This window comes from Rutidosis leptorrhynchoides, chromosome 5 (assembly GCF_046630445.1).
Source record: "Rutidosis leptorrhynchoides isolate AG116_Rl617_1_P2 chromosome 5, CSIRO_AGI_Rlap_v1, whole genome shotgun sequence".
Taxonomy (NCBI): Eukaryota; Viridiplantae; Streptophyta; class Magnoliopsida; order Asterales; family Asteraceae; genus Rutidosis; species Rutidosis leptorrhynchoides.
The window spans coordinates 432,979,677-433,007,360 of record NC_092337.1 but is presented as its reverse complement, the minus strand read 5'-3'; the positions used below and the strand labels follow the sequence as shown (position 1 = coordinate 433,007,360).

The following is a 27,684-nucleotide window of genomic DNA, read 5'->3' as shown; positions in this document are numbered from 1 at the left end:
TAACAAAAATACCTCCTCCTATTATACTCCCGTCCTGCATTCCCTCTACCATTTTAGATAAATAAAAAGCAACACAGTAAGGGATATTGACAAAGCTTCTAGGATCCCGAATACACTTTAGGTAGAATAAATCATGTAAGGTAATTTTTTCTTTATTGTGACCTCTCTGTGTAATTGAGTTAGCCAAAAATCTATGAATAATACGAAGCTCGGCTCTGTCAATATGCGTATAGGAGTGTCCTCCTGCTCGTGTAAAAACATCAAAATGTGACATACGCCTCCAAATGGCATCAGCGTCAAAGTTACTATCTACCCTTTCACCATAATGAATCAAATTTGTACAATCGGGTAATAGCAACTCACCAGGAGTATATATCTGTAAGGCCCTGGCCATGTCCAGCATGGACATTCTGTACATCCTACCACCAAGGATAAACCTAAGAAATCTTCTATCATCTATTCTAACTATATTTGTATCAAGTGATACAGTACTCATCAACTCAACACACCATTCCTTATATACAGGCCTACGAATGGTGAAAAGACGTTCCCAATCTGTAAAAGAAGAACTACCATACCTTTGTACCAAAAGCTGTTTAACACGGTCAGCTAGATGGACCGTTTCCAAAGGGGCCCAATCGATTACTCTTGGCACCTCTACATTTTTTGTTACCAATTTGAATTTGTTCCTTTGATATGTCTCGTAATCTCTCCATCTCCTATCAAATCTTAGATTAGGATGCAGAGTGTGTTCAGGAATCGTTGGGAATTCTACTGGCAGCCTCATTGGGAATACTATGAATTCATCAACAAACTGTACCGGATCATAATAAGGTATGTGCTGATCAGGCTGTTGTTGTAGTTCTTGTTGTGGTTCTTGTTCGTGTTGCATTTCTGGTTCTGGTTCTGGTGCTGGTGCTGGTCATCTAGATGATGATGCTCCTGAACCTCCAGTATCGGCTTTCTGCAAAACACATTAAACACAAAATTTATGCATCCAAATATGCATTAGTGTTAGCAAAATAACAACTTAAAACAATCACTATAACATGTTAAATCAAAATTAAACTTATACACATTTTCACAATTTTTCACAATTCTACACTTTGCAAATAAGCACATATGAAAATGTATACAAAGTTCATAAGCTTTTAACTCAAATAACATGTCAAAATAGTCATTACTAATAATTAAACAAGTCTCAAATAGCAATTACATCAAATTAATCAAGTTCATGAATTTTGGACTTAAAAAGTCCACTTTAATCTCCAAAAATCATGTTTAGGATCAATGTTTGGATCATTTAACTATCTAAACATGTTACACTACTTAATTTAGCAATAATTCATGACAAAAATCGGCCATAACCTGTTTATATCAAAAAGCCCCAAATTGCTCAAGAACACAAACCCTAGATTTCTAAAAAATTTGAAGTTTTTGGCTTCAAATCATGTTAAATAGCATCAATCTAGGTTATACATGCATAAAATACTAACAATTTAACACTAATTACACTAGAAATTAACAAAATTGCATTAGGTAAAAAATTGGTAATTATCACAAAAACTAGGAATTTATAGAGTTTAGGGGTGTAATTTTTACCATTTTGCTGAAGAATGAGAATCTAGGCATGATTAGAGCAAAAAAAATGACGAATTACGGGGGGAAATTGCGAATTTTAGAGGTGATTTTGGGGTTGGTTCGTATATGTGTGTGTGTTTTGTGTTGGGACAGAACCGCTGAGCTGCTTGTATCAGGCCTAAAATACAGGTCCATGCGATCACATGGCTTCAAAGGCCTAACTCCATGCGATCGCATGGAGACCCGGGTACAGTGTTCTGAGCTTTTTTTTTTTTTTTTTTAATATAAAACCTTATAGTTTATAAAACTTATAATTAATTAAATTTTAAAAATTTGTTTTCCTTTAGGAGCGAGGGTGTTTCGGATCGATGTCCTAGTCCGTCCCTCGACAAAATTTTAAAATTTGTCAATTCAAAGCGCGGTTTTAAAAGTAAAGATTTTTGAGTTTTTTAATGTTTTTGGCATACTTTAATTCAATAAGATTAAAAATAATGATAATAAACGTTCTCGTCCCTCCCTCGGGTAAAGCAATTTCGGTTCAACGACCTAGTCTTCAACTCACGACGAATTTTAAAAATCATATTTTTAACTTAGCGAAATAAAGTAAATTTTTGTTTTTAAATTCACACAACTTAAATTTAAAATATGCATAAAATTAAAAATTCATATTTTTTTAAAAAAATTAAAAATTCACACCAAACTTATATTATATTTTTGTTTTTATACATACAAACTTAAAAATATCAATTGTTCAAATATTCACAATTTTAAATATATTAATTTAAAAAGTTTACAATATTAATTTAAGATTTATATATTAATTTTAAAAATATGGTAAAAATAAAATTAAAAATCTTTTTGGTCTTTTATCCCACTTTAATCAATCAAATATTATCAAAAATATGCGCCCCTATTTTCGGTAAAGTAATTTCGGTTCCATGACCTAATTTAACTTATGACGAATTTTTGAAATATTTTGGGTTGATTGATTAAAGATATTTATACCTTAAGAATAAACGTTAAATTTCGCAGTGATGTAATAAATTTTTGAATGATATCAATAATTTCGGTTGCCAAACCTAATTTTATTCAATACCAATTTAATACTTTATAGCGAACAAATTAGCGTTTATTATCAAAAGGTTAAAAATGAAAATAAAAAAATAAAAACTGTACAGACTTACCTGTGAGATAGTATTCTTAGTTATATGATCTATCCCATTCATAAGATAGTTGGTTTAATTGGTTTTCCATAGCTACAAAGGCGTAACCTCGAGCATTCAATGTTTTTTCTTCTAAACATATGAACGGTCCGTCTCTGCATAAAGTAACAAATTCGGTGTTTGAATAGGTTTTATTATTTGAACATTTACCTCCATGTGACCATTTTCCGCATTTGTGACATCTTTCTAGGTGTCGTGCTCTTCTTTTCGCTGCGGATTTTGATTTTCCTTTACCAAATTGTAACTTATTATCTTCGCATCTGGATTCTTTTCTTACTCCGTCCAATCTTTCTCTGATTACTGATACTATTTCACTCGGAAGTGTGTCATTATTACGTTTAGTGATCAAAGCGTGTAGCATTAGACCATGGTTTAGTTTACAGGCAGTCTTCATTTCGTAAAAACCTAAAAAAAATAATAATTCAGAATGGGGGAGAAGACTAGTTCTTTAGGGTCTGCTAGGGAAAGACCATCCGGGTTCCATTTTCGAGAACTACACGAAAACAGACAATCTATCTCTAACAAAAATACATATTATCCTTTAAAGACTTGATTCTCCCCACACTTAGTTAGCTGTGGTATCGAAATTGTGATTAACTTCGTTGTCGACTTCCATCGGATTATCTATGTAATGTTTAACTCTGTGACCATTAACTTTAAATTCAATTCCATTTGAATTTATTAATTCTATCGTTCCGTATGGGAAAACTCTTTTGACTATGAATGGTCCAGACCATCTTGATTTCAATTTTCCAGGAAATAGCTTGAATCGTGAATTGAAAAGAAGAACTCTGTCTCCTTCTTTAAATTCTTTTAAACTTCTGATTCTTTTATCATGCCATTTCTTCGTTCTTTCTTTATAGATTAACGAATTTTCGTATGCTTTATGTCTTAATTCTTCTAATTCGTTTAGTTGACTTAATCGTAGACATCCAGCTCCATGTAAATCAAGATTACATATCTTCAAAGCCCAAAATACTTTGTGTTCAATTTCTACTGGAAGATGACATGCTTTTCCATAAACGAGTCTAAAAGGTGTGGTTCCAATTGGAGTTTTGTAGGCTGTTCTAAAAGCCCAGAGTGCATCCTCCAATTTAATGGACCATTCCTTCGGATTTGATCCTACGGTTTTCTCTAGAATACGTTTTAAAGCTCGGTTGGTATTTTCAACTTGTCCACTTGTTTGTGGATGATATGCGGTGGAGATTTTATGAGTTACTCCATATCTTTTAAGAACTTTCTCAAGTTGATTATTACAGAAATGAGTTCCCCGGTCACTTATTAAAGCTTTCGGTGTTCCAAACCTTGCAAAAAGACGTTTTAAAAAGTTGACTACAACTCGTTCATCGTTAGTTGGGAGAGCTTGTGCTTCCGCCCATTTAGATACATAATCAATGGCTACGAGAATGTAGAGATTATTATGAGATTTTAGAAATGGACCCATAAAGTCAATACCCCAAATGTCAAATACTTCGCATACTTGAATGACATTTTGTGGCATTTCATCACGTTGACTTATTTTTCCGGCCCTTTGACAAGCATCACAGGATTTGCAAAGAAGGTGTGCGTCTTTGTAAATTGTAGGCCAATAGAATCCAGCATCATAAACTTTTCTTGCTGTTAGTTGAGGCCCATAATGCCCTCCTGTTGGTCCTGTGTGACAATGGTTTAAAATTTTACTAGCTTCATCTCCAAATACACATCGGCGTATTATTCCATCGGGATAACTTTTAAACAAATGTGGATCTTCCCAGAAATAGTGTTTTATATCACTGAAGAATTTCTTTCGTTTTTGGTACGATAATCCTTTTTCAAGGAATCCACATACTAAGTAGTTTGCATAGTCTGCAAACCATGGAATTTCTGTATAATCTATCTTCAATAGATATTCATCAGGAAAGTTGTCTTGTATGGCCGATTCATTTAGAACTTCTAATTCGGGATTTTCAAGACGAGAAAGATGATCAGCGGCGAGATTTTCTGCTCCTCTTTTATCTCGGATTTCAATATTGAACTCTTGTAAGAGTAAGATCCAACGGATTAATCTTGGTTTGGCATCTTGTTTCGAAAATAGGTGTCTAAGAGCAGAATGGTCGGTATAGACCACCGTTTTTGCTAGAACGAGATATGAACGAAATTTGTCAAAAGCAAAGACAATAGCAAGGAGTTATTTTTCAGTAGTTGTATAGTTCGTTTGTGCTCCTTGTAACGTCTTACTAGCATAATATATAGGTTGAAATCGTTTTTCAATCCTTTGTCCTAAAACGGCTCCCATTGCAAAATCACTTGCATCGCACATTAGTTCAAACGATAGATTCCAATTTGGTGTTATCATGATCGGCGCATTAGTGAGTTTCTCTTTAAGAATATTAAAAGATTTGATACATTCATCTGAAAAGATGAATGGAGCATCCTTTTCTAGGAGTTTATTCATAGGAGTGGCAATTTTAGAAAAATCTTTTATGAAACGTCGGTAAAAACCGGCATGCCCTAGAAAACTCCTAACTCCTCTAACATTGGTGGGATGTGGAAGTTTAGCAATTACATCTACTTTAGCTCTATCCACTTCAATTCCTTCTTTTGAAATTTTATGTCCAAGAACGATGCCTTCTTTAACCATGAAATGGCATTTCTCCCAATTAAGTACTAGATTTGATTGTTCGCATCTAATCAGCATTCATTCAAGATTAGCTAGACATGATTCAAATGTATCACCGAAGACTGAAAAGTCATCCATGAAAACTTCCATGCATTCTTCTATCATGTCGTGAAAAATCGCCATCATACACCTTTGAAAGGTTGCAGGGGCGTTGCAAAGTCCAAATGGCATGCGTTTGTAAGCAAAAGTACCATAAGGGCACGTGAATGTGGTTTTCTCTTGATCTTCGGGTGCTATTGGAATTTGAAAATATCCGGAAAAACCATCAAGAAAACAATAGTAACTATTTCCGGCAAATCTTTCCAACATTTGATCAATAAAAGGTAAGGGAAAGTGATCTTTTCTGGTGGCGTCATTTAATTTTCTATAATCAATACATACACGCCATCCTGTTACAGTCCTAGTAGGAATAAGCTCATTTTTTTCATTTGTAATGACAGTCATGCCACCCTTCTTAGGCACGCATTGAACTGGGCTTACCCATGGACTATCAGAAATTGGATAAATTAGACCTGCGTCTAGCAGTTTAATAATTTCTTTTTTAACTACATCTTGCATATTCGGATTTAGTCTTCATTGGCGTTGCACATACATTTTATGACCTTCTTCCATAAGGATTTTATGTGTGCAATACGAAGGACTTATTCCTTTAATATCATGAATCTTTCATGCAATGGCTGGTTTATGAGCTTTCAACACAGAAATGAGTTGTGATTTCTCATTTTCAGTAAGAGAAGACGATATTATTACAGGTAATTCAGATTCACCATGTAAATAAGCGTATTCCAAATGGTTTGGAAGTGGCTTTAACTCTAATTTCGGAGGTTCTTCTATCGATGATTTGTATCGATATCTGTCTTCTTCTTTTAGCATTTGAATTTCTTCTGTTGTTGGTTCATATCCATTAGCTATAAGTGTAGCTAACATTTCAGCTTCATCAATTGGTTCATTACCTTCTCCTAAAGAACATTCTCCTGTTCCTTGTAATTCTGAAAATTCCTCCAACAATTCTGCATGTGACTCTATAGTTTGAATATAATAACATGTATCATCTGCAGATTGCGGTTGTTGCATTGCTCTATCAACTGAAAAGGTAACACTCTCATCCTCTATACTTAGGGTCAATTTCTTACCGAACACGTCTATCATTGCTTTAGCCATGTTTAAGAATGGTCTTCCTAATATGAGAGGAACTTGAGAATCTTCTTCCATGTCCAGAACAACAAAATCTACTGGAAATACTAAAGTACCAACTTTAACTAGCATATTCTCCATTATCCCTCTAGGATATTTTATTGATCGATCGGCTAGTTGTATACTTATTCTGGTTGGTTTCAATTCTCCAAGGTCTAGTTTAGTGTATAGTGAATACGGCATTAAATTTATACTAGCACCTAAGTCTGCCAATGCTTCTATTGAACTAAGACTACCCAGAAAACATGGAATTGTGAAACTTCCTGGATCATATAGTTTCTCTGGTATCTTATTCAACATCACTGCTGAACAATTAGCATTCATAGTAACAGCCGAGAGTTCTTCCATTTTCTTTCTATTTGAGATTAGATCTTTCAAGAATTTAGCATATCTAGGCATTCCTGAAATCACATCAATGAAAGGAAGATTTACATTTATCTGTTTAAACATATCCAAGAATTTGGATTGCTCGGCTTCAAGTTTCTCTTTCTTCATTTTACTCGGGTAAGGAAGTGGTGGTTGGTATGGTTTAACATAAAGTTTAGCCTTAACTGTGTTATCTTCATTAACCTTTTCAACTACCGGTTCTTTTTCCTTATCTTGATCAGGTTGTGGCTCTTGTGGAGTAGGAATAGCTTCATCAGAAGTTACAGGTATTTCAGGTGGTTTAAGTGTTGTACTACTTCTTGTGGTAATGGCTTTAGCTGTTTCATTCCGGGGGTTTGCATTTGTATCACTAGGTAAACTTCCCGGTTTTCTTTCACCTATTAACCTTGCTAGGTTACTTACTTCTTGTTCCAAGTTTTGAATAGAAGCTTGTTGATTTCTAAATGCTTGAGCATTTTGTTCATTAGTTTGTTTTTGAGATGTGAAAAACTGCGTTTGAGTTTCAACTAGCTTTGTCATCATATCTTCTAAATTCGGCTTTTTATCATCGGGTTGTGGTGGTTTGTTTTGAAAATTAGGTCTTTGCAGGTTGTAAGTATTGTTAGATACTTGTTGATTGCTAGGACCTTGTTGGTTGTTGTATGGAATATTTCGGTTATAATTCTGATTTTGATTATAGATCGGTCTTGGCGGTTGATAATTATTCTGATAATTATTTCCAGGCCTTTGGTTTATGTATGAAATATTCTCTCTTTGTTCCATTGTTAATTCAATACTGAGACAATCTTTTGTCAAATGTGGTCCTTCACACTGCTCACAACTAATTCGTATTGAGTGGATATCTTTAGTCATCTTTTCCATTCGTCTCTCCACAGCATCTATCTTTGCGGAAATGGAATCTAAGTCATGGCTAGAATCGGCTCTAGCTGCTTTAAATGATCTAACGATATCTTTTTCTTGGTGCCACTCATGTGAGTGGGAAGCAGTGTTATCAATAATTTTATAAGCATCAGTTTCGGTTTTCTTCATAATGGAACCACCAGCTGCTATATCTATGTCTTTTCTTGTAGTGATGTCGCATCCTTGGTAGAATATTTGTACTATTTGACAGGTGTCTAAACCATGTTGCGAACATCCTCTTAATAACTTTCTAAATCTTGTCCACGCCTCATATAGAGTTTCATTCGGTTTCTGTGTGAACGTAACAATTTCTCCTTGAAGTCTTACGGCTTTAGATGCCGGAAAGAATTGTTTAAGAAATTTTTCAACTAAAACGTCCCATGTATCGATCGCCCCTTCAGGTAACGATTCCAACCAATCTTTGGCTTCTCCCTTTAAAGTCCAGGGAAATAACATGAGATATATCTGTTCATCCTCCACTTCTCGGATTTTAAATAGAGTGCAGATCCTATTAAAGGTACGAAGATGTTCATTTGGATCTTCCTTCGGCGCACCACTAAATTGGCATTGATTAGTCACCATGTGTAGAATTTGTCCTTTGATTTCATAATCTGGCGCATTAATGTCTGGATGAGTAATTGCGTGACCTTGGCCAGTGCGTTTAGCTCTCATTCGGTCTTCCATACTTAAAGGTTCCAGATTCTCCATAATTGAATTTGTTGAATCGGAATCACTAGAGGATTCTGATTTAATGGTTCGTTCCTCAACAATCTCTGTTTGAATGATTGGTGGTTCCGGAGGAAAATTTAATGGTTCAGGATCTATGAATCGTCCCTGAATATTCTCCGGATTCTCAATTGTGAGGTCGGGTTCAAAAAATGGATTATCGGAAATTTGAATTGGAGTACTTGGTCGACTGGATGACGATTCTAAAGAAAAATCAACGGCGGTAATATTTGCTAGATGTCTTGATCGAGTTACAGGTGGTGAACGTACAAAAGGTGGTGAAGGTCTTGCTCGGTGCATTCACTGAATATCCTATTAGTTTTTAAAAGGAAAGAAAAAATTATATAAGTTATCCAATTAATAGACTTTTCTGATTTTGCCCACGTTTCGAATAGCCAAAAGATGCAGCAGAGGGGCAGGATTCGTTTGGTCTCAATATAATTGAGGACTGTTTGGCTCCAATAACCCGGTCCACGTACAAATCCAACTATTACTACGAACCAGAAAATTTTGATGTCTATCAATTTAACCACTTAAAATAAATTTTCGTAATTTTAAGAAATTTAGATAAGAAGTAGAATAAAAATCTATGTCCTAAAACTAGAATGGCGAGAAATAAGAAAGAAAAAGAGCGCGTCGAAAAAGGTCGAAAAAGAAAAGATCGAAAAAATAAGAAAGAAAAAGAGTGACTTATAAAACTTAAAAATACTTGACTAACCCAACCTTATTACTATCACTAACTTAAAATTATAATCGCAAATTGAGATTACTAATTGGAATGATAATTGATACATAGGAAAAAGGCGTCTAAAAATATTAAAGCTTACAAGTAAAACTGTATCCCAAATGGCAATATTTTAAAAAGGAACTAAAACTTAAAAAGGCGTTGCAAAATTCAAAAGCACCTATATCTTAGTCTAAAGAAAAAGCACTTAAGGAATTTTACGGCAAAGCCTAAAAATCTAGAAATAAAAATAACTATGGCAAAAACTATGAATTAAAACTAAATACGAGCGAAAAATACAAATATTACGCTAAAAACAATTAAAAAAATAAAATATAAAAATATACTAAAAGTTGTAAAAAGTACAATTTTTATAAAAATATTATTTTTATATTATTTATTTTATAAAACTATTAATTTTAAAATTTAATTAAACTAATTAAACTAAATATATAAATTAAATCTAAAAACTAATAACTAATTAAATAATAAAACCTAATTAGGGTTTATTAAATAATAATAATAATACCCGTAATTAATGCAGTTTTAGGGTTGCAGTTGGCGTGTCAGACACTCTCATGCGATCGTATGAGTTTATGCCTTCGGGCTCATGCGATCGCATGAGCTGAGGTTTTGGGCCAGGTTATGGGCTGCTACAGTAGCAGGCCCGAGTGTTTTTATATATTTTTTTTTTTCTGTTTTGAATTTTCTGTTTTATATATTTATGTAATATATTTATATAAATTAAATAAAACTTATATTTTTATAAAATAAAGATAAAGAAACTTTTATAGAACTTAAATATTTAACAAACTCTTAAAAATATTTATATTTTTGTTTTCTTTTTATATTTTCGAATATTTAAAACGTATTTTTTTTTAAAAGTAAACTAAAAATAATTTTTTTTTTTATATATATATTAGCGTTGCGCTTTCGGCGTTTAAGTTCCCCGGCAGCGGCGCCAAAAATACTTGATAGTTAAAGCTAAGGGGTATAAAATACTATTAAATTTTACAAGGAAATACTATTAAATACGATACAATTTTACACAAGATATTTATTTATTTATTGAATGGATATACTTAAACCTTGCTACAACACTTATAGGCAGTGTACCTAATCGTACAGTAGTGTAGTTTTTAGTAAGTCCGGTTCGTTCCACAGGGAATCTTTTTCACAAAGCTTAACGCTATATTAGTTTAAATTTATAAAAATACAAATATATATATAAGTAATATTATTATTATAAAGGGGGGTTTTTACCGTTTAATGACCGGTTTGTCGATTTTAAAAAACTTTAGTTGCAGTTAAAACAAAATGTAAAATATTAAATAAATAAAAGACTTAATTTAAAGCGTAAAGTAAATAACGATAATGAAATTGCGAATAATAAAAGTGCGATAAAATAAACTTGCGATAATTAAAAAGTACGATAATTAAAAGTGCAATTAAATACAATAACAATAAATAAAAATGCGATAATTAGAAGTGCAATTAAATATAAAATAAAGAAAATTAAATATGAAATAAAAGAATTATGCTTATTTAAACTTCCGTAATCATGATGTTTGACGTGTTGATTTTAGTTTTATGCCCATGGGTTAATTGTCCTTTGTCCTGGATTATTTAATATGTCCGTCTGGTTTTTGTCCATAACAGTCCATCAGTCATAAATATAAAGTGCGAGTGTCCTCGTCAAATTATCTTTATACCCGAAGTCAAATATTCCAACTAATTGGGGACTTAAACTGTAACAAGGTTTTATTACTTTGTTTAATAATTACACCAGGATGTCGACTGAGTGTAACCCAAGGTTTTAATACTTTGTTATCAATTATGCCAAGTGTCCTTGTACATAATTTCACCTCTGTTTTAATAATTCTAGTGACTATTAATCCATTCCCGTGTCCGGTTAAATGAACGATTATTCGTACATATAAATACCCTGCCCATCGTATCCGATCGAGTGTATATGGTTATTTATAGGGACGTTCAATTGTAAATCTTTATATTAAAATTAACAAACTATCATTTAGTTAAACAAATATAAAGCCCATTAATAGCCCATAGTCTAATTTCCACAAGTGTCGTTCTTTTGTCCAAACCTCAATTATGGTACAAAGCCCAATTACCCAATTTTAATATTTTTAGCCCAACATCATGATTACTTCGGATTAAATAAGCATAATAATAACTTAGCTACGAGACATTAATGTAAAAAGGTTGAACATAACTTACAATGATTAAAAATAGCGTAGCGTTACACGGACAGAATTTCGACTTACACCCTTACAACATTCGCTAACACACCCTTATTATTATAAATTAAAATTAAAATTATAATATAAATATAAATATTATACGTTGAATGAGGAGAAGAAAAAGATGTGTGTTTTTGCGTCCAAAACTCGCGAACTTTATAGGACAGGCCTGGAAAAAGGGCTCATGCGATCGCATGAGCTTTACCCTTCAAGGCCATGCGATCGCATGGCCAGCTGGAGAGGCTCAAAAGTCTTTGTTTTTTTATGCCGACGGTTTTTAAATATAATATAATATATATATTAATTTTAAGAATTAATTATATATTATATTATATTCATGTGCATAGTTGACTTGTAATTTTTAGTCCGTTGCGTCGAGCGTTGAGAGTTGACTCTGGTCCCGGTTCCGGATTTTCGAACGTCTTTGCGTTCAATTTAATATCTTGTACTTTGCGTTTTGAATCTTGTACTCTTGTAATTTTGAGACGTTTCTTATCAATAATTGGAACCTCATTGATTGTATTTTGTACTTTTGAGCTTTTTTGGTCGTTTGCGTCTTCAATTCGTTGAATCTGTCTTTTGTATTCACCTTTTATTATTTAAACGAATATTACTTGTAAATAGAACAGTTTCAACTAAAAACTTGTCTTTCTTGAGGGATAATTTTATGAAATATATGTTCGTTTTTAGCATTATCAACCAACATATTTCAAAGTCTTTGCGTCTTGGTTTTATAGGGTCGATTTCAAGGTTACTGTTCGGAATGCATGGACGATTGTTAATAAAGATGTTGATATGCATTTTGTGTCAAAATTGCGCCTAATTGGAGTTTTTCTAAAACATGTTTCATAATACAAGGAGTACATAAGCCACTAGATTAAAGGAGGTGGTGGACCGAATCAATGTTATTGACACTGTTATAGATTTGGGTGGTGTTTCCGATGATATTGTTGTTGAACGAAATTCTTTGGTTCATGAACATGAAGACATCGCTAAACTTCAATCGTTTGATCTCCTTCAAAAGTCTCGTATTAAATGGGGCCTGGAGGGAGAAGAGAACTCAAGATTTTTTCATTGTCCGTTTAAACATAAACGGAGTCAATAACACATTCAAGGCCTTATGGTAGTTAATCGTATTGCTATTAATAATAAATTCTATGAATTCTCCAAATACAAATTTGAGGTGGGACAATCTGGTACTAGATTTAATAACATTAACCCCTATGTTATGTTCTCTCAGGAGGATGTTTTACTATTGGAACATGAATTTGGTAATATTGAAATTAAAAATGCGGTGTGAGATTGTGGTAGCTCAAAGGCTCCAGGCCTCATTGGGTTTTCTTTCAAATTTATCAAACATTTTGGGACATTTTTGGTGACGATATTTGTCGGGATGTTCGACAGTTTTTTGCGTCTTCGGTAATGCTTCGTGGGGCTAATTATGCATTTTCTTTGCTTTAATTCCGAAACTAAAAAACCCAGTGCTTGTTACAAATTTCCGTCCCATATCTCGTGTTAGTGTTTTTTACAAATCAGCTTCCAGTCGGGTTGAGCATGAGAAGAGTTTCGTGTTGGTCTTGTTTAATTCAAAAGTTTACCACGCGATTAGCCACCTGAAAAGCGAACTTAATTTCATCGGGTGGTATACTTACTTTGTTGAAATCGGTTTTGGGTAGTCTCGGGTTATATTTGATGTCAGTGTTCAGGTGGCTTAAACATTGGGAGCCTCAAGGCTTTCAACATTGCACTTATTCAAAGATGGAGGTGGCGTTATTTGCGTATCCCGGACGAATTATGGGTCAAAATAATCAAATCCATCCATGGTGAATGTTTTAATAACACCTAAGGGCTCTTGTCCTTGGACAATGATAGTGAATAATTAATGATAGTGAATAATTGTTTGAAACCAATTGTGGAGAATCTTCTCCCTTCAAAGGTGGGTAACGAGAGGAGCATTAGTTTTTGGTACGATATTTGGTGTGGTAATTATAACTTAGCTTCATGGTTTAATAGGCTCTATCACCTTGATGTTAATAAGTTTGATAACGTAGTCGATAAATGGGACGACGGTGAATGGCGGTGGGTCTTGAGGTGTGAGGCTCTAGGGAGTCGTAATATTGACTCGTTGGATCGCTTAGTCCAAGAAATTCAGCAAGTTAACATTTCGACTAGTAAGGACAAATGGAAATGCTCGCTGAATCCCGATGGTTTGTTCTCAGTTAAAGATACTCTTGAGTACTTGGATATTGTTCTGCTTCCTTCACAGCCGATTGACACAACATGGACTAAACAACTTCCGAGGAAAGTTAATGTTTTTTGGTGGTGATTTTAAGTTGGATTCTCTTCCGCTACGTTGGATCCTATCGACGAGAGGTTTGCAGATTTCGACGCTCGAGTGCCCGGTTTGTTTTCAGGGGTTGAAGGTCTAAATCATGTTTTCTTTGAGTGTAGGGTGGTTGTGGATGTGTGGCAGGTCACTCGCACTTGGCTCGATATCGGCATGCCAACATTTCTTTCTTTGGCAGAGGTTCAAGGTTGGATCGATGGTTTGCAGGTTAATACATCTATCAAGACTCGAGTTACTTAAGTGGTGGTGACGATCCTTTGGGTCTTATTGCGTTTTTGGAACGGGATCATTTTTAACAATATTGTCATTCGTAGGAGTAGCATTTTAGATATAATCAAATTGTATTCTTTCTGCTAGCTTAAAATCGAGGTCATGTAGTGTCTAATTTGAACTAATGCTTCAAAAGCCTTTGTAATTTCCCTTTAACGCTTTGATAGGGAGCGTTTATTAATATATCTTATCTTTGCCGTTAAATAAAAAAATAGCCTCAACTTTATCGCCTTCAAAACCTTTCATGATTTCGTTTGAAAAACCCGAATGGAGAGCCCGATATAACTTTAGAACCCTCGTTACTCATCTCCCTAGTAGCTTTCACCGTTGTATTTAGGGTCCACACATAACCAATAAGATGTACGGAGTATATGATTAAACATCCACTTCTCGGTAACTCTGAAAAAAATATCAACTTCAAAGGGACATCCATCTCTTTTCACTTATTATCAAGGTGGGCGCCATGTGTGTTAGGAGATAAGATTCAAAAAAGAAACACCTAGTTAACAAAAAATACGTATTTGTGATATATAGGGGTCTATTATGTGTTATTTAGATCTGAGGTCTATTTTGTCACATTTTCTTATTAGATTATAATATCTTCTATGTATCTATCATATATGCGGACAAATATCCAACCCGTAAAACACATTTGAGAATACTTGTAAACAGTTGTAAAATGCTTTTTAAACACCAGTTATATTCTACCACAATAAAAAGTTTAAGTTAATTAAAATCATTAAATGATAAAATAAGATAGGAATAAAGAGTTGGTGTGATGCAAATCCAATACCCCATTCCACTTGTAATGGGGATGGATAGGTACATAGGATCACATTGCTTTCAAGCATGGAACCAAAGTTGTGGGCCCACAACTTGAATGAATGAACGCCTGAGGGGTCCTATATATGCTAAAATTTCATTCTTCTTTGACTTGTTCTTGCGTACGCGTACTAAGTAACTAACAAAAATCTTAACAGTAATTGACATTGGACGTTGGATATCTTTATAGTAATGGAAAATATATAGTTGTGTTGGCTAAACTAGAAAGAAGCATATATTTGTTAACCTTCTTAATTATTAAAATGTGCTAGTAATTGACATTGGATCTTTTTACAGAAGAGGTGTTAGGTTCAAACTTTACTAACAACACATTTTGAAGTTGTTCAAACTTCATTAATGCAATTTGAAGTGACTAAAGGAAAAGGTATGAAACAGTTATAGAATAACCCTAAGGAACCTATATCTAAAGAAAATACTTCGCTCCCGCACTCTAACCTAAATAAAAAAACTTAATTTGTTTAATTGTTAATCTTTTTGGTGGTTGGGTACCAATTTTTTAATTCAATGACTAGTTAAGCTTTTATGTTTATAATAATCACTATTTAAATTTAAATATAAATTACCATGATTAGTATACATCAAAACAAATCACCCTTACAATATGTTCACAGTACTAGAAGCTAATATAAATAGAAAAAACATATTTACAAACACAGTCAATTGTATTAGAACAAACAACTTTTTATTATCTAGTTATTTTTAAAATATTTTATTTATTTATTTATTTATTTATTTATTTATTTATTATTATTATTATTATTATTATTATTATTATTATTATTATTGCTGTTATTATTATTATTATTATTATTATTATTATTATTATTATTATTATTATTATTATTATTATTATTATTATTATTATTATTATTATTATTATTATTATTATTATTATTATAGTTTTAATAAGAAGTAATGACATATGGGCCTAAACTTTATGACCTCGATGAGTAATTATATGGTATTAGAATAAACATGTCCAGAAGGTCAACGGTATATGGGCCTTTCTTTATGTGTGTTATAAATATCCAAGAAACCCACCCACGATTAGCCCAGTACTATGAGATGTGTTTTTATTTAGTAGAATATCAACACTATAGTATCAATAATTCAATATCAATTATATTACACTCCGATCACCTCAAATCATGTAGGAGTAACTTTATACGTTCTTGTTTTCACTTTTATTTATTATGAAAATGATAAACGTACTTCTAAAAGTAACACTTAAGCATATCATCGTATATAATTAATTTCATATTTAAAATTTATATCTGTCACGAATAATATTAATACTAAAATTATATAAAAGAAGTAGATAAAGTTACATGATTTGAGGTATATTTATACTTTTTAGTTAATTAAACAAAGTTTGTAAATTTAAATATGATATGCTAAAATGTAGCTTAACGGCTACATTTAGCACTCTTCTATTAATTACTCCCACATCCCTAATTAATTTGTTCAGGATTTCATTTTAGAATTGTTCCAAATTAATTGTATACTTCTATAAATAGATAAAAGAAAAACAAAAAGTTTCTTTATACTCTTACTTTATTCATTTACGACGAAAAAGTTAAAAGTAAAGTTAAACTGTGAATTAAATAAAATGTACAATTTAATGATGCTATTTCTTAAAAATGACCAAGATGGTACATTTTGGGAAGAAAACACAAGAAAATGCTCAAATGTTGTTTGTTGACATGATAGAAACTTGTTGATTATATGACAGAGTATTTAAAGAGATAAAACATTAACCTAAAATTTTTGAAAAATTTCAGAATATTTGATCTTATCTACTGCAACACGTACCACTGCACGATGCATGATGACTGGTGCGTGTGCGAGTTGCAGGGTAATTTAGAGCCTAGTCGGCAAAAATCACTATCGAACAAGCCACGAGGCACACACATGGCAACGTGCATGATCAATGGTATTTAAATAATTTTTAAAATTTCAAGGGCATTAAATATATTAGGATTTAGGCGCGCATTATTACTATATTAACTATTAGACAAAAGTTATGAATAGCTCCATGGGCAAAATTGTCATTTCACTTTAAAAGGGTATTTTGGTATTTTTTCACTCATTAATAATAACTATACCTATTTTCTACACCCTTCTACATCCTCCTTCTCATATATTTATTATTCTAAATTTCAAGCCACATGGGCCATTTACAAACAACTAGCTTTTCTCATTTATATATATATATATATATATATATATATATATATATATATATATATATATATATATATATATATATATATATATATATATATATATAAAGAAAAGCAAAAGTGGAACGACGGTGTTGGTTAAGAAAATATATTGAGGTTTTATGGCCTTCGATTAACATGTTAAATAGCTAAGGTTCACTTTTAACATATTATATAGTTAAGGTTCATTAACAATTTTATGGGTTTGAATCTAAACATTATTAAAAGCTAAAGTTTATTAACATATTAAATTGATCATAGGAAAAAAAATTGTCTATTAACCTTTATTTTCTTTATTTAGGTAAATATCTAATTATATATTACTGTAATAAGTGCAAGTAATCGATAATGCACAAACTCGACGCGGAGCGAGAGTTATACCACTAGTTTAGACTAATTTTTAAGTAACTTAGAAGCCCACTTCAAACCCTTGGGCCATTACCAACCCAATACAACACAATAAATAAATACTCCGGGATAATAGATAAAATAAAAAATAAATCATAAAGCAAACAGAGCAAAAGATGTTTGTTTAGTTCCTTTTATCCTCAACTCAAAAATGGCCGCACTTGAATCGCTGAAGCTTTCATATTTCCAGTACAATATCTCATCATCTACTACAAACCCCAAATTAGAATTCCCCCCAAAATCAAATCTTTCAATTAAAAAACCAATTCTCACCCCCAATATTTTCTTTAAAAAAAATACCCTTTCAATTTCAAGAAAATTTCATGTATGCTTATTATCATTAATCCAACAAGAGATTTCAATAGTAGAAGAAGTAAAAGATGAAGAATTGGAAGAAACCCAGAAAGATGATAATAAAAAGAAACTGTTTGTTGTTGGTCTTCCATGGTCTTTCACTGCTGGCGATGTTAGAAACTTTTTTGGTGAATGCGGAACTGTAGCAGATGTTGAGGTTTTAATTTAATTTATAATTTTATTTTGATATTATGTTGCATAAACGTATACTATTTTTTAATTATTTGGTGGTAGATAATAAAAAGGGAGGATGGAAAAAGAGGCTTTGTATTTGTTACAATGTCTTCTGGAGAAGAAGCTCTGGCTGTTACTAACAGATTCAATTCTTTTGTAAGTATTTTTTTTAAATTATTATTTCTATTTTCAAGGTAGGAATATGAACACCGATTATTATTTATTTGTCACGTTTGCTTCAAATGTTATAGGGTGTTTGATTTAGTATCTTAATTGGATCTTTTAGCTTAAAAATAAATTCAAATTCTGAAAAGTCCCAACCTTTTTTTTGAATGGTAGTATCGACATCGAATGCTGTCATTTGCCACCCACACATGCGTTAGGAGGAAACTCTTCACATACCATCACCGCATTGTGTACTCAGTGTGCTTTGAATTAAACCGAGAGGCTTAAGGCATGCGCCGTATCACCCCAACAGAATCCTTGAGAAAACCCCCTGCCAGGATGCGAACCCTCGCCTATTATTTCAAGGACGTGTCATAGTTATTAATTTCTTGAAAGCTTGATTTTTGATAACGTTCTCCACATTACGCCTAAAAACATCCGCATCCACCAAAGGGCCGCTTGAAGCAACTAACTGGTTAGTAGAATCAAGTAGCCGTTGATCAAAGGTATTAGAATGAATACGATCGAGTTTAACATGATCCGAAATTTCGGACACACAAACTTAACTTCTCGAACATTTTTTATCCCTCAAATCTGCGACAACTAAATCATGTATATGTTTGACTTTATTTGATTTAACAAACGCGGAAAAGGAACCAACGCTTGTCAAAGTCGAAGAGGAAGAAGCGACGTCGATAACTTCGCCTAAAGGTTCGTCCACCTCCAAAACACTTTCTTTTGGAGCAAACTTGACCAGATCCGCGTTATTTCGATCCAAGCATAACGGAAGAATGACTCGGCTATATCCTCGAAGCAAACCCATTTGAACTCGAGTTAACGATATTATCAAAACTCAATTGATCACCACACACACATAAGCATCCGAATGGACCAAACATGCTAATGCGAGAAATACAAGCTTGGTGTACAATTAAGAAGTCTGAAATTTTTGTACAAACCGAAGGGACATTGGTCGAATGCTTCGAACCGTTGTAGTTGCCTGATTTTTGTTGTTTCGGTCTACCTACGAAAATAGGCCACCCAAAAATATCTTTGTTCCATTGAGCTCCACAATTCCCTTTGCTGCGTCTGCGTCTGCTTCAGTAACAAAAGACACGAAGCAATAACATCGGGAGGGCCAAAATTTGAGCGCCAAGAGTAAACTGACTTTACCAAATACGGATTTGACCATATGTCTAGTGACCAAACGATCGATCCGCCCGGAAAAAAAAACAGTCCGAGAGACCGGCGCAAAAGAAATCCATCCCTGTAGACTTGGAATTCCGGCAGCAAACCCATTGCCGGAGGTACCACCCACCGGAAGGGTTGAACCAGGATTTGTAACCCCCGAAGGAACCGAAACTTCAAGAGGCGAGCAGAAAAGATCTGAAGGCAGAAAATATCCAAAAGAAGGAGAGGGTTGTATCTGTCGGATTTGGGTGTGAATTTGTGATTACGTTTCGAGAATTTAGGTGATAAAATGGAGGGAGAGGGGCCATTTAAATAGGTTGCAGGTGAAGGATTGGATTTGGTGCAAGTAAATGATGTAGATGGGCCTATTTGCTTTATACTTGATGATCTTTTTGTGTACTAACTCTTAATTTAATAAGTAAAATTGTTTCTTTGTCGCTTAATCTGAAAAATGATCTGGTTGCAGGAGAGAAACAGAGACCCATTCCCAAACAGATGCATATGAAAATAACACTTAGTACAAAATAAAACAACCCCTAAACTTAACTTGTTGCTAGGATTTTAGAATTGTTCATGATAGTTTTCATCGGACATCCATTGATCGTCGACAAGGCCATTTTCTATCAATTTAGTTGTCATTTGGCCAACTTGTAATCCAGAATCAAAGGAGTTTTTATTGTAAGTTGTTTTGGTGCAGGAATTATTGGGTAGGATTTTAAAGGTCGAGTATGCGAAGAAATTCAAGAAACCTACACCTCGTTCTCCAACAGCCCTACGTTCAAACGAGACCCGCCATAAGTTATTTGTGTCGAATCTTGCGTGGAAAGTTAGGGCTACAAATCTGAAACAATTCTTTGCAGATTACAATCCTGTTTCCACTAGGGTTGTTTTTAGCCCTTCCGGAAGCTCTGCTGGTTACGGTTTTGTTTCGTTTGCTTCAAAACAGGAAGCAGATTCTGCATTATCAGCCCTTGAAGGAAAGGTAACCGATCTTTTTTCTATAAAAATGTTAGTTGATAATTTGATCAAATGACATAAGTTGCATTAATCATTACAAAAAAAAAAAATATATAAAAAAAAAATTATTTTTTGACGTTTTCATTATTTTTGCGAAGTGTCACAAATTTTGATACATAAAAGCGTCAAAAAGGAAAAACTCAATAACACTTGTAAGTGTCAAAAGTTAATACCACTTAAATATTTTGATGCCAATTTTTTTTCACACATCAAAATTTTGGTGCCATATTTTTTTCACGTTTTTAACTTATATTCACATTTTTAATCGTGAAAAACTCATTCAAAAAGTGTCAAAAACTAGACTCGTGAATGATGGATACTCGAATTTGTAGGAATTACTTGGGAGGTCAATTATATTGAAAGTTAGCGAAAAATCTACGGATAAACATGAAACAAACAACGAAAACGCAAACACTTCAGAGGAACGGCATGATGTTGAATCATATCAATAAAAGAAGCTTAGCAGATTTGCGCTTTCTTCTTCAACATGTACGTCAAGTGACTGTATCTACACGAATGTATCTTCATGTTGTCATTATTCAAAGTATTAAATTAATTATTGGGCTTAATGTGGTTTAATAAGATTATTACTAAGTGTTTAGAAATATCTATGGGTTGTCTACTTGTCTTCACTGGTTCATTACCCCATACCGTGGTTTGTGAATGGTGATGCTTTATATTGTTTTTTCTGGCACTAACCATACTATTAAGTTCGCATACTGTATTACAAAAGATCGTAAAGATTTACTATCCCTAACCTCATCGGGTTTGAAAAAAGTGCGTTTTTAAAAGGGAGAAATATTTTAGACGGTGCACTTATCGCGAACGAAACACTCTTTTCTAAAACACAAACGTCTTAAAAGTCTAATTTTCAAGGTTGATTTTGAGAAAGCATTTGATTGTTTGAATTGGGAGTTTTTACATGAAATAATGGTGGTAATGGGTTTTGATGGTAAATGGAGAAAATGGATTCTCTCGTGCCTTAAATCGGCTTCCATTTCGATTCTTGTCAATGGGTCGCCTACAAGTGAATTCTTTTTGGAAAGGGGGGTTCGGCAAGGTGATCCACTATCCCCTTTTCTCTTCATCTTAGCGGCGGAAGGCTTAAACGTCTTAACAAAGAATGCGGTGACAAACAAGAAATTCTTAGGTGTGGAAATAGGTCATGGGAAAATACCAATCTCTCATCTTCAATACGCGGATGACACAATTTTTTTCGGGTCGTGGGGTGAAGGAAATATCCGCAATCTTATGAAGCTACTTAAGTGTTTTGAACTCACTTCCGGGCTTAAGGTTAATTATCATAAAAGTAGTTTAATTGGTGTTGGGGTTGACAAAAGTGAAGTTGAGAACATGGCTAGATCCTTTCGTTGCAAAGTTGGTACTATCCCATTTATCTACTTAGGTCTTCCCGTTGGTGGTAATATGAAAAAAGAAGATACTTGGAAGCCGGTCATTAGTAAATTTTAGAAGCGTCTTTCAGATTGGAAAGCTAAAACGGTGTCATTTGGAGGACGTTTGACCCTTGTAAAATCGGTGCTTAATAGTCTTCCGTTGTATTACTTCTCGCTCTTCCGTGCCCCGGCATGTGTCATCAAAAAGCTCGAGTGTGTAAGACGTTCTTTCTTTTGGGGCGGGTCGGGGGATAAAAAACCAAAAATTTCGTGGGTCAAATGGGATGAAACACAACTACCTTATGGGGAGGGCGGGCTAAACTTGGGGACCCTTAAAAGCAAAAATATGGCCTTGATCGGCAAGTGGTGGTGGAGGTTTAAAACCGAAAGCACCGCCTTGTAGGTCAAGGTTATCTCGAGTATTTACGGCTCATCGGGCGGTCTTTTGGTGAATGATCCTTTTCATATCGATTCTTACAAATTGGTTTGGAATGACATCATTAAAACTGGGGATAATATTAATGCAATTGGTCTACCTTTTCGAAGCTTTCTTGTAAAAGATATAGGTGATGGCGACGCTACTTCTTTTTGGAATGATACTTGGAATGGTGATGAGGCTCTAAAAATCAAGTTCAAAAGGCTCTCGAGGCTAGAAACCGACATCAACACCTCGGTGAAAAATAGGATCACTTGGGATGGTACTAAATGCGTGGGGAATTGGTCTTGGTCAAGAGAACTGTTCGGGAGGGCAAGAGACGAACTTCAAAGCTTAAATGAAATTATTTCGGGGGTGGTTTTAAGGTCGGAAAAGAAAGAAACATGGAGATGGTCACCGGAAAGCAATGAGATGTTCACAACAAAAGCACTTACCCATTTGATCAATTCGAAACTTTTAATTCCGAATGCCACAAATTGTGAAACTCTACCAACAAATTAGTCCCAAAAAAGTGGAGGTTTTTGTTTGGAGGGCAAGGAAACTACGTTTACCGGTTTTGGTGGAACTTGACAAAAGAGGAATTGACCTTCATTCGGTGAGGTGCCCGCTATGCGATGAAGAAATTGAGTCGGTCAAGAATTCACTACTTCAATGTAAGCATGCGTTTGAGATTTGGCGTAAAGTTTTTGATTGGCGGGGTCGGGGTGGAGTCCATTTTGTTAACATTGAGGACCTATTGTCGGATACGGGAGGATCAAATTCTTATGTGGGCAAGCAAATATGGCAAGCGGTAGTGTGGTCGTGTGTGTATCTAATTTGGAATAATCGAAATCAAAAGGTTTTTTCAAATAAGAGTTGGAACGTGCCGGTAGCCATTAATGAAATTCAAGTCAAAAGTCACGAGTGGATTGCGAAGAGGTGCAAAGACAAAACAATCGATTGACACAATTGGATCAACAACCCGCAAACCTTCTTATAATGTGTCGCGGATGTGAATCATTAGTCATCTAATATTGTTGTGCTTCACTACTATTTTTGAGTACTAGTCTTGTATTGTGTATTAGGTGGGAATTGTGAATTGATGTGTATACCTCCTGTAATGCTCCACTGAGCATATTATTGTACATTCAAATTTTGATATTAATAGAATTTATTGCCTTTCAAAAAAAAAAAAAGGATATGGAGGTCTTAGGAGGTAATTTTTATATATGAAGGATGTTGAACCAAGTAAGGATATGGATGCCAGTGGATGGTTTTGATCTTTTAAATATGAAGAAGCAAGTTAACGTTGGTGTGGATGGTTTTGATCTTTTAAATATGAAGAAGCAAGTTAATGTGGTGTCTTTCAGGTCAAAAAGTTAATGTTGATGTCATTGATGTGTCAGAGCCGAATGATGATAATATTATGTTTGCGATTAGATTGGATCGATTGAAGAAAGAGAAAAAAAGAAAAAGAAGGAAGAATTGTTGGCAAAAAGAGGTTGAATCGAACGCTGAAAGGCCTAAACCGGTTTTGATTAGTCGTAGTGGAAGATGTTATTGTGATTGCGAGGTTTCCTCGTGTGACCGTTTTTTGTAAAGCGTGATATGTTATGAATAGATATGTTCTAAGATGTCTACTTAGTGTGCTAACCCAAGGTCAAGAAAGAAGGGGAACGAGGCTTCCACTTCGGGTGATTAAGAACTTAAAGATAACATTAACGACTTGGATTACGGGGACGCAATTTAAAACTTGTTTATGGGTCCTCAAGACGAAAAAGATGACGGCTTATCGGCTATCGCAAGAGGAAATATGTCAGTGGAAGTTTTCGCGGCATTCGATGATATGATGACACGGTTGGCCGCGGGAGAGCGTTGGGTGATGGATCCGTTAATGTTTTATTTTACAAGATTGAGAATCGATCTGGGAAGAATTCTTTGAAAGAGACGGTTAATGAAAAATTGAACAGAGCGGGTCCTCGAGGTTGATTATTGTGGTCCGAATTATGTTTTTTGTTTGGTTTCGTTCCTTGTATTTTCATGTTATTCTCGGTTTTTGTTTGATTAGTTTGTTTGCATTTTTTCAAGATGATAGGGAGGCTCGTTTATAGATAGTTTTGTTTAGATGGTTGCTTTTTAGGTGCGAGCTTCCCCGTTTTTCCAATGTTCTTTTGTATTCCTTGTTGAATGCGTTTTCATTTGAAACGACCTCGTTATGAGTTTTCGTTATTTTTGCGGAAAAAATGTAATTTTATGCATAATAGATATATTATCTAACATGATGATGTGGACACTAGTGATGCATGAAAAAATATATTCGCAAAAAAACTGCTCAAGAATTCAAGACCGGATCTCAAAACACCAGATCTAGAAGATTCAGATCTGAACCGGATCAGACCGGATCTAACTAGCCTTTGAAGACTGAATTTTTTTCGGACCAAAATCGGATTTAATCCGGATCTCAAAAAAACGGGTTCGGAAATCGTTTTTTTTGTCCGTACAAAAGCTAAAAAATAGCTATTTTTGTGCAGTTTTTGAACTTTTTTGGAGTTTGTTTTGTGCGTTTCGATTATTTTACCTCACAAGTATAGCATAAATAGATGGTATTGACTTTATGTTAGATAATGGGATAATGGATTAAAGGTTGAAAAATGTATTTGGGCCAGATTGATCATGTTGGGCCGATTCCACAAGGATATTAATGTTGGAGCGGGGAAGCATTATGGAAATATGAGATATGTTGGTTATTTTTGCATTAATAGTCCTTTTGTTAGTTTTGGTTTGTTGCTAGTCTTTTTAGAGGTTTTCATTGTAGTGTTTGGGTTGCACACTAAAAAAGTTCCCTCCTTTTGTAATTGCGTGGTTTTTATTATAGAAATTTCTCCGGGATTCCGTCCCTTTTATCAAAAAAATAGATGGGATTCCGTCCCTTTTATCAAAAAAATAGATGGTATTGATTTTGGTTGAAACACACCAACAAATACTCACATATCTCTTCAAATTCTCTAATTACTCTCTATTTATCTATTTCTTGTCATGATACTTTCTAATCCTATAAGTAACAACACACAATCACAAGTTGTCGGTTCCGGTTCCTTTACCGTTGGAACATCTTTAGTTCTTTACAAACACGTTACACCAACAATAATGTAGTAAGGATTAAACCTACTACCCAAAACCAAGATATTTTGTCACATTACGACTTGTGCATTATGAGAAATGATACGGAAAAAGCTCGTTGCAAGAGATATTTTTTAAGTTTCCTTCCAACTACGAGTAACACTATGCTAAGAAAACATTTTACGAAAAGATGTAAAGGTCCACAACCTACAACAATGTAAAATTGAATTTTACACTACTAGTGTACACATTGTAAGGGTAATATGCATCATCATACCATATACAATTTTCTTTACTAAGAGAAATATTGGAGGGACAAAAATCATTAGAGAGTAAATTTAACTGCAAACATGACTAAGGGTTTTTTGGTTCAATCTATTCAAAAAAGATCGAGTATTTTTTACTCAGATGTACGCGGCGTAATTAATCGGGTAATTCAATGACCTTTTTCAACAACCTCAAGATATGTTGCTAGTGAGGTTTGAACCTAAGAGCTTTTGTGAAATCAATTGTGGATGATGTAAAGTCTGCGAGCCTTCGCCATTCTGACTATAATATTTTCATACGAACTCTGATTTAGTTGATTAAAAAAATTAAAAGTCTCTAACTCAAAAGACCACAAACTTCACCACTTGCTCAAATTGTAGGGAAGTGAGGACCCCTCATTGCGCTCATAAAGCTCTGCTCGTGACTATGTAGCCAAATTATTACTTAATTACTTTCACAACAACAACAACAACAACAAGCCCAATCCCACATGTGTGAGGTATGGGGGAGGTGAGACGTAGACAATCCTTCTTCTATCCTAGAATAAAGAGAAATCATTTCTCCACCCCGAGTGAAACACTCTCAAGAGTAGAGAAAGTCATCCCTCTCTTTGCTCGATGAATAAAGAGATTGCTTCCAAGAGGACCTCCGGCCCAAAAAGTAGGGTAGAATAAATCAAAAATAAAAATAGATAAAGTAAATAATTTACATACATATAGATAATTAAATAGAGTAAAATAGATACAATATATAATAAAAGTAACAAAATCGAGACGCCATGAAAATGGTAGAAGCAAATTTTCATGGGTTTTAAATCAAGCCTGTAGTTCAATTTAGCCTCTAAGCGGCAGTCAAGTCGCCAATAAATCGACGCTTGATGTTGCCTCATACAATAGGGCCGTATATATACGCCTACATATATATATATATATATATATATATATATATATATATATATATATATATATATATATATATATATATATATATATATATATGTATGTATATATGTATGTATGTATGTATGTATGTATGTATGTATGTATGTATGTAATAATAATAATGTTGGTTTAATGTGTGTTAATACACTAAACGATAAACTTAAGTATGATTAACCAAAGTGTAATTAATCAAAGAATATGTTTTGATGATGACACACACACATACACATAAGTGATGACTGACATCTTAACATAAAACACGCAAGGTCACTAATCCATACTTTATCTTGCAAACGACCAAGTCAAACATAGGTTAAAGAATGAAATTAAAAGTTCAGGCAAACACACGGTCGAGGTACGGTCGACCGCATAGTCAACCGTGAAACCCCAAACTGAATTGCAATGAAGTTTTGTGAAAACAAGTTGCACGGTCGCCACCACGGTCAGCCGCAGTGCGACCGCAGTTTCTTCTATCTCAAATTTTTACCAAATAAAGTTTGACTAGTTCCCGGCATCTATAATTCATGAAACCTTTCTAAACATACTTAGGATAGATGCTCTATCTATACTCAATTGAGTCTTGGTCATAAAAACACTAATTGTGATTAATTACGCCTAATGACATCTTAATGACAAGCTAACCAAGATTAGGCATAACACATAAGTGTTAATCAACAACTTGTGATCTTAATTCTTATTTAGATATTTTTATTTTGATCATCAAATATCAACACACGCAAGCCAATATCACTAGAACAATGATTGCTATTAAAAAGGACTTAGTGATTAATTAAGGCTAAATGAAGAACAATGATCTCAAGGTTAAACTAGAAATGACTTGTAATCCTAAAACACACTTAGATACATTTAGGATGGTTACCAAGTCCCAACTAGAGATTGC

General features: G+C 33.9%; 2 protein-coding genes across 2 annotated transcripts; both read left to right on the top strand.

The window, feature by feature from the left end:
* The first annotated feature begins 17,851 nt into the window (after positions 1–17,851).
* Positions 17,852–21,340, top strand: LOC139848129 (28 kDa ribonucleoprotein, chloroplastic-like). Its single transcript, XM_071837859.1, has 4 exons — positions 17,852–18,256; positions 18,334–18,429; positions 20,327–20,611; positions 20,979–21,340. Exons 1-4 carry the CDS (start codon positions 17,897–17,899, stop codon positions 21,096–21,098), a joined length of 861 nt encoding a protein of 286 aa, XP_071693960.1. The 5' UTR covers positions 17,852–17,896; the 3' UTR covers positions 21,099–21,340.
* A 1,602-nt stretch (positions 21,341–22,942) lies between these two features.
* LOC139850071 (uncharacterized) lies at positions 22,943–23,419 on the top strand. Its single transcript, XM_071839666.1, has one exon. The coding sequence runs from the start codon at positions 22,943–22,945 to the stop codon at positions 23,417–23,419; it is 477 nt and encodes a 158-aa protein (XP_071695767.1).
* Positions 23,420–27,684: the final 4,265 nt, after the last annotated feature.

Coding starts and splice junctions, on each gene's coding strand:
- LOC139850071 (XM_071839666.1), top strand. CDS start 22,943: ATGCCACAAATTGTGAAACTCTACCAACAAATTAGTCCCAAAAAAGTG.
- LOC139848129 (XM_071837859.1), top strand. CDS start 17,897: ATGGCCGCACTTGAATCGCTGAAGCTTTCATATTTCCAGTACAATATC. Junction 18,257..18,333: donor GAACTGTAGCAGATGTTGAG/GTTTTAATTTAA, acceptor ATTTGGTGGTAG/ATAATAAAAAGGGAGGATGG. Junction 20,612..20,978: donor TATCAGCCCTTGAAGGAAAG/GTAACCGATCTT, acceptor TCGAATTTGTAG/GAATTACTTGGGAGGTCAAT.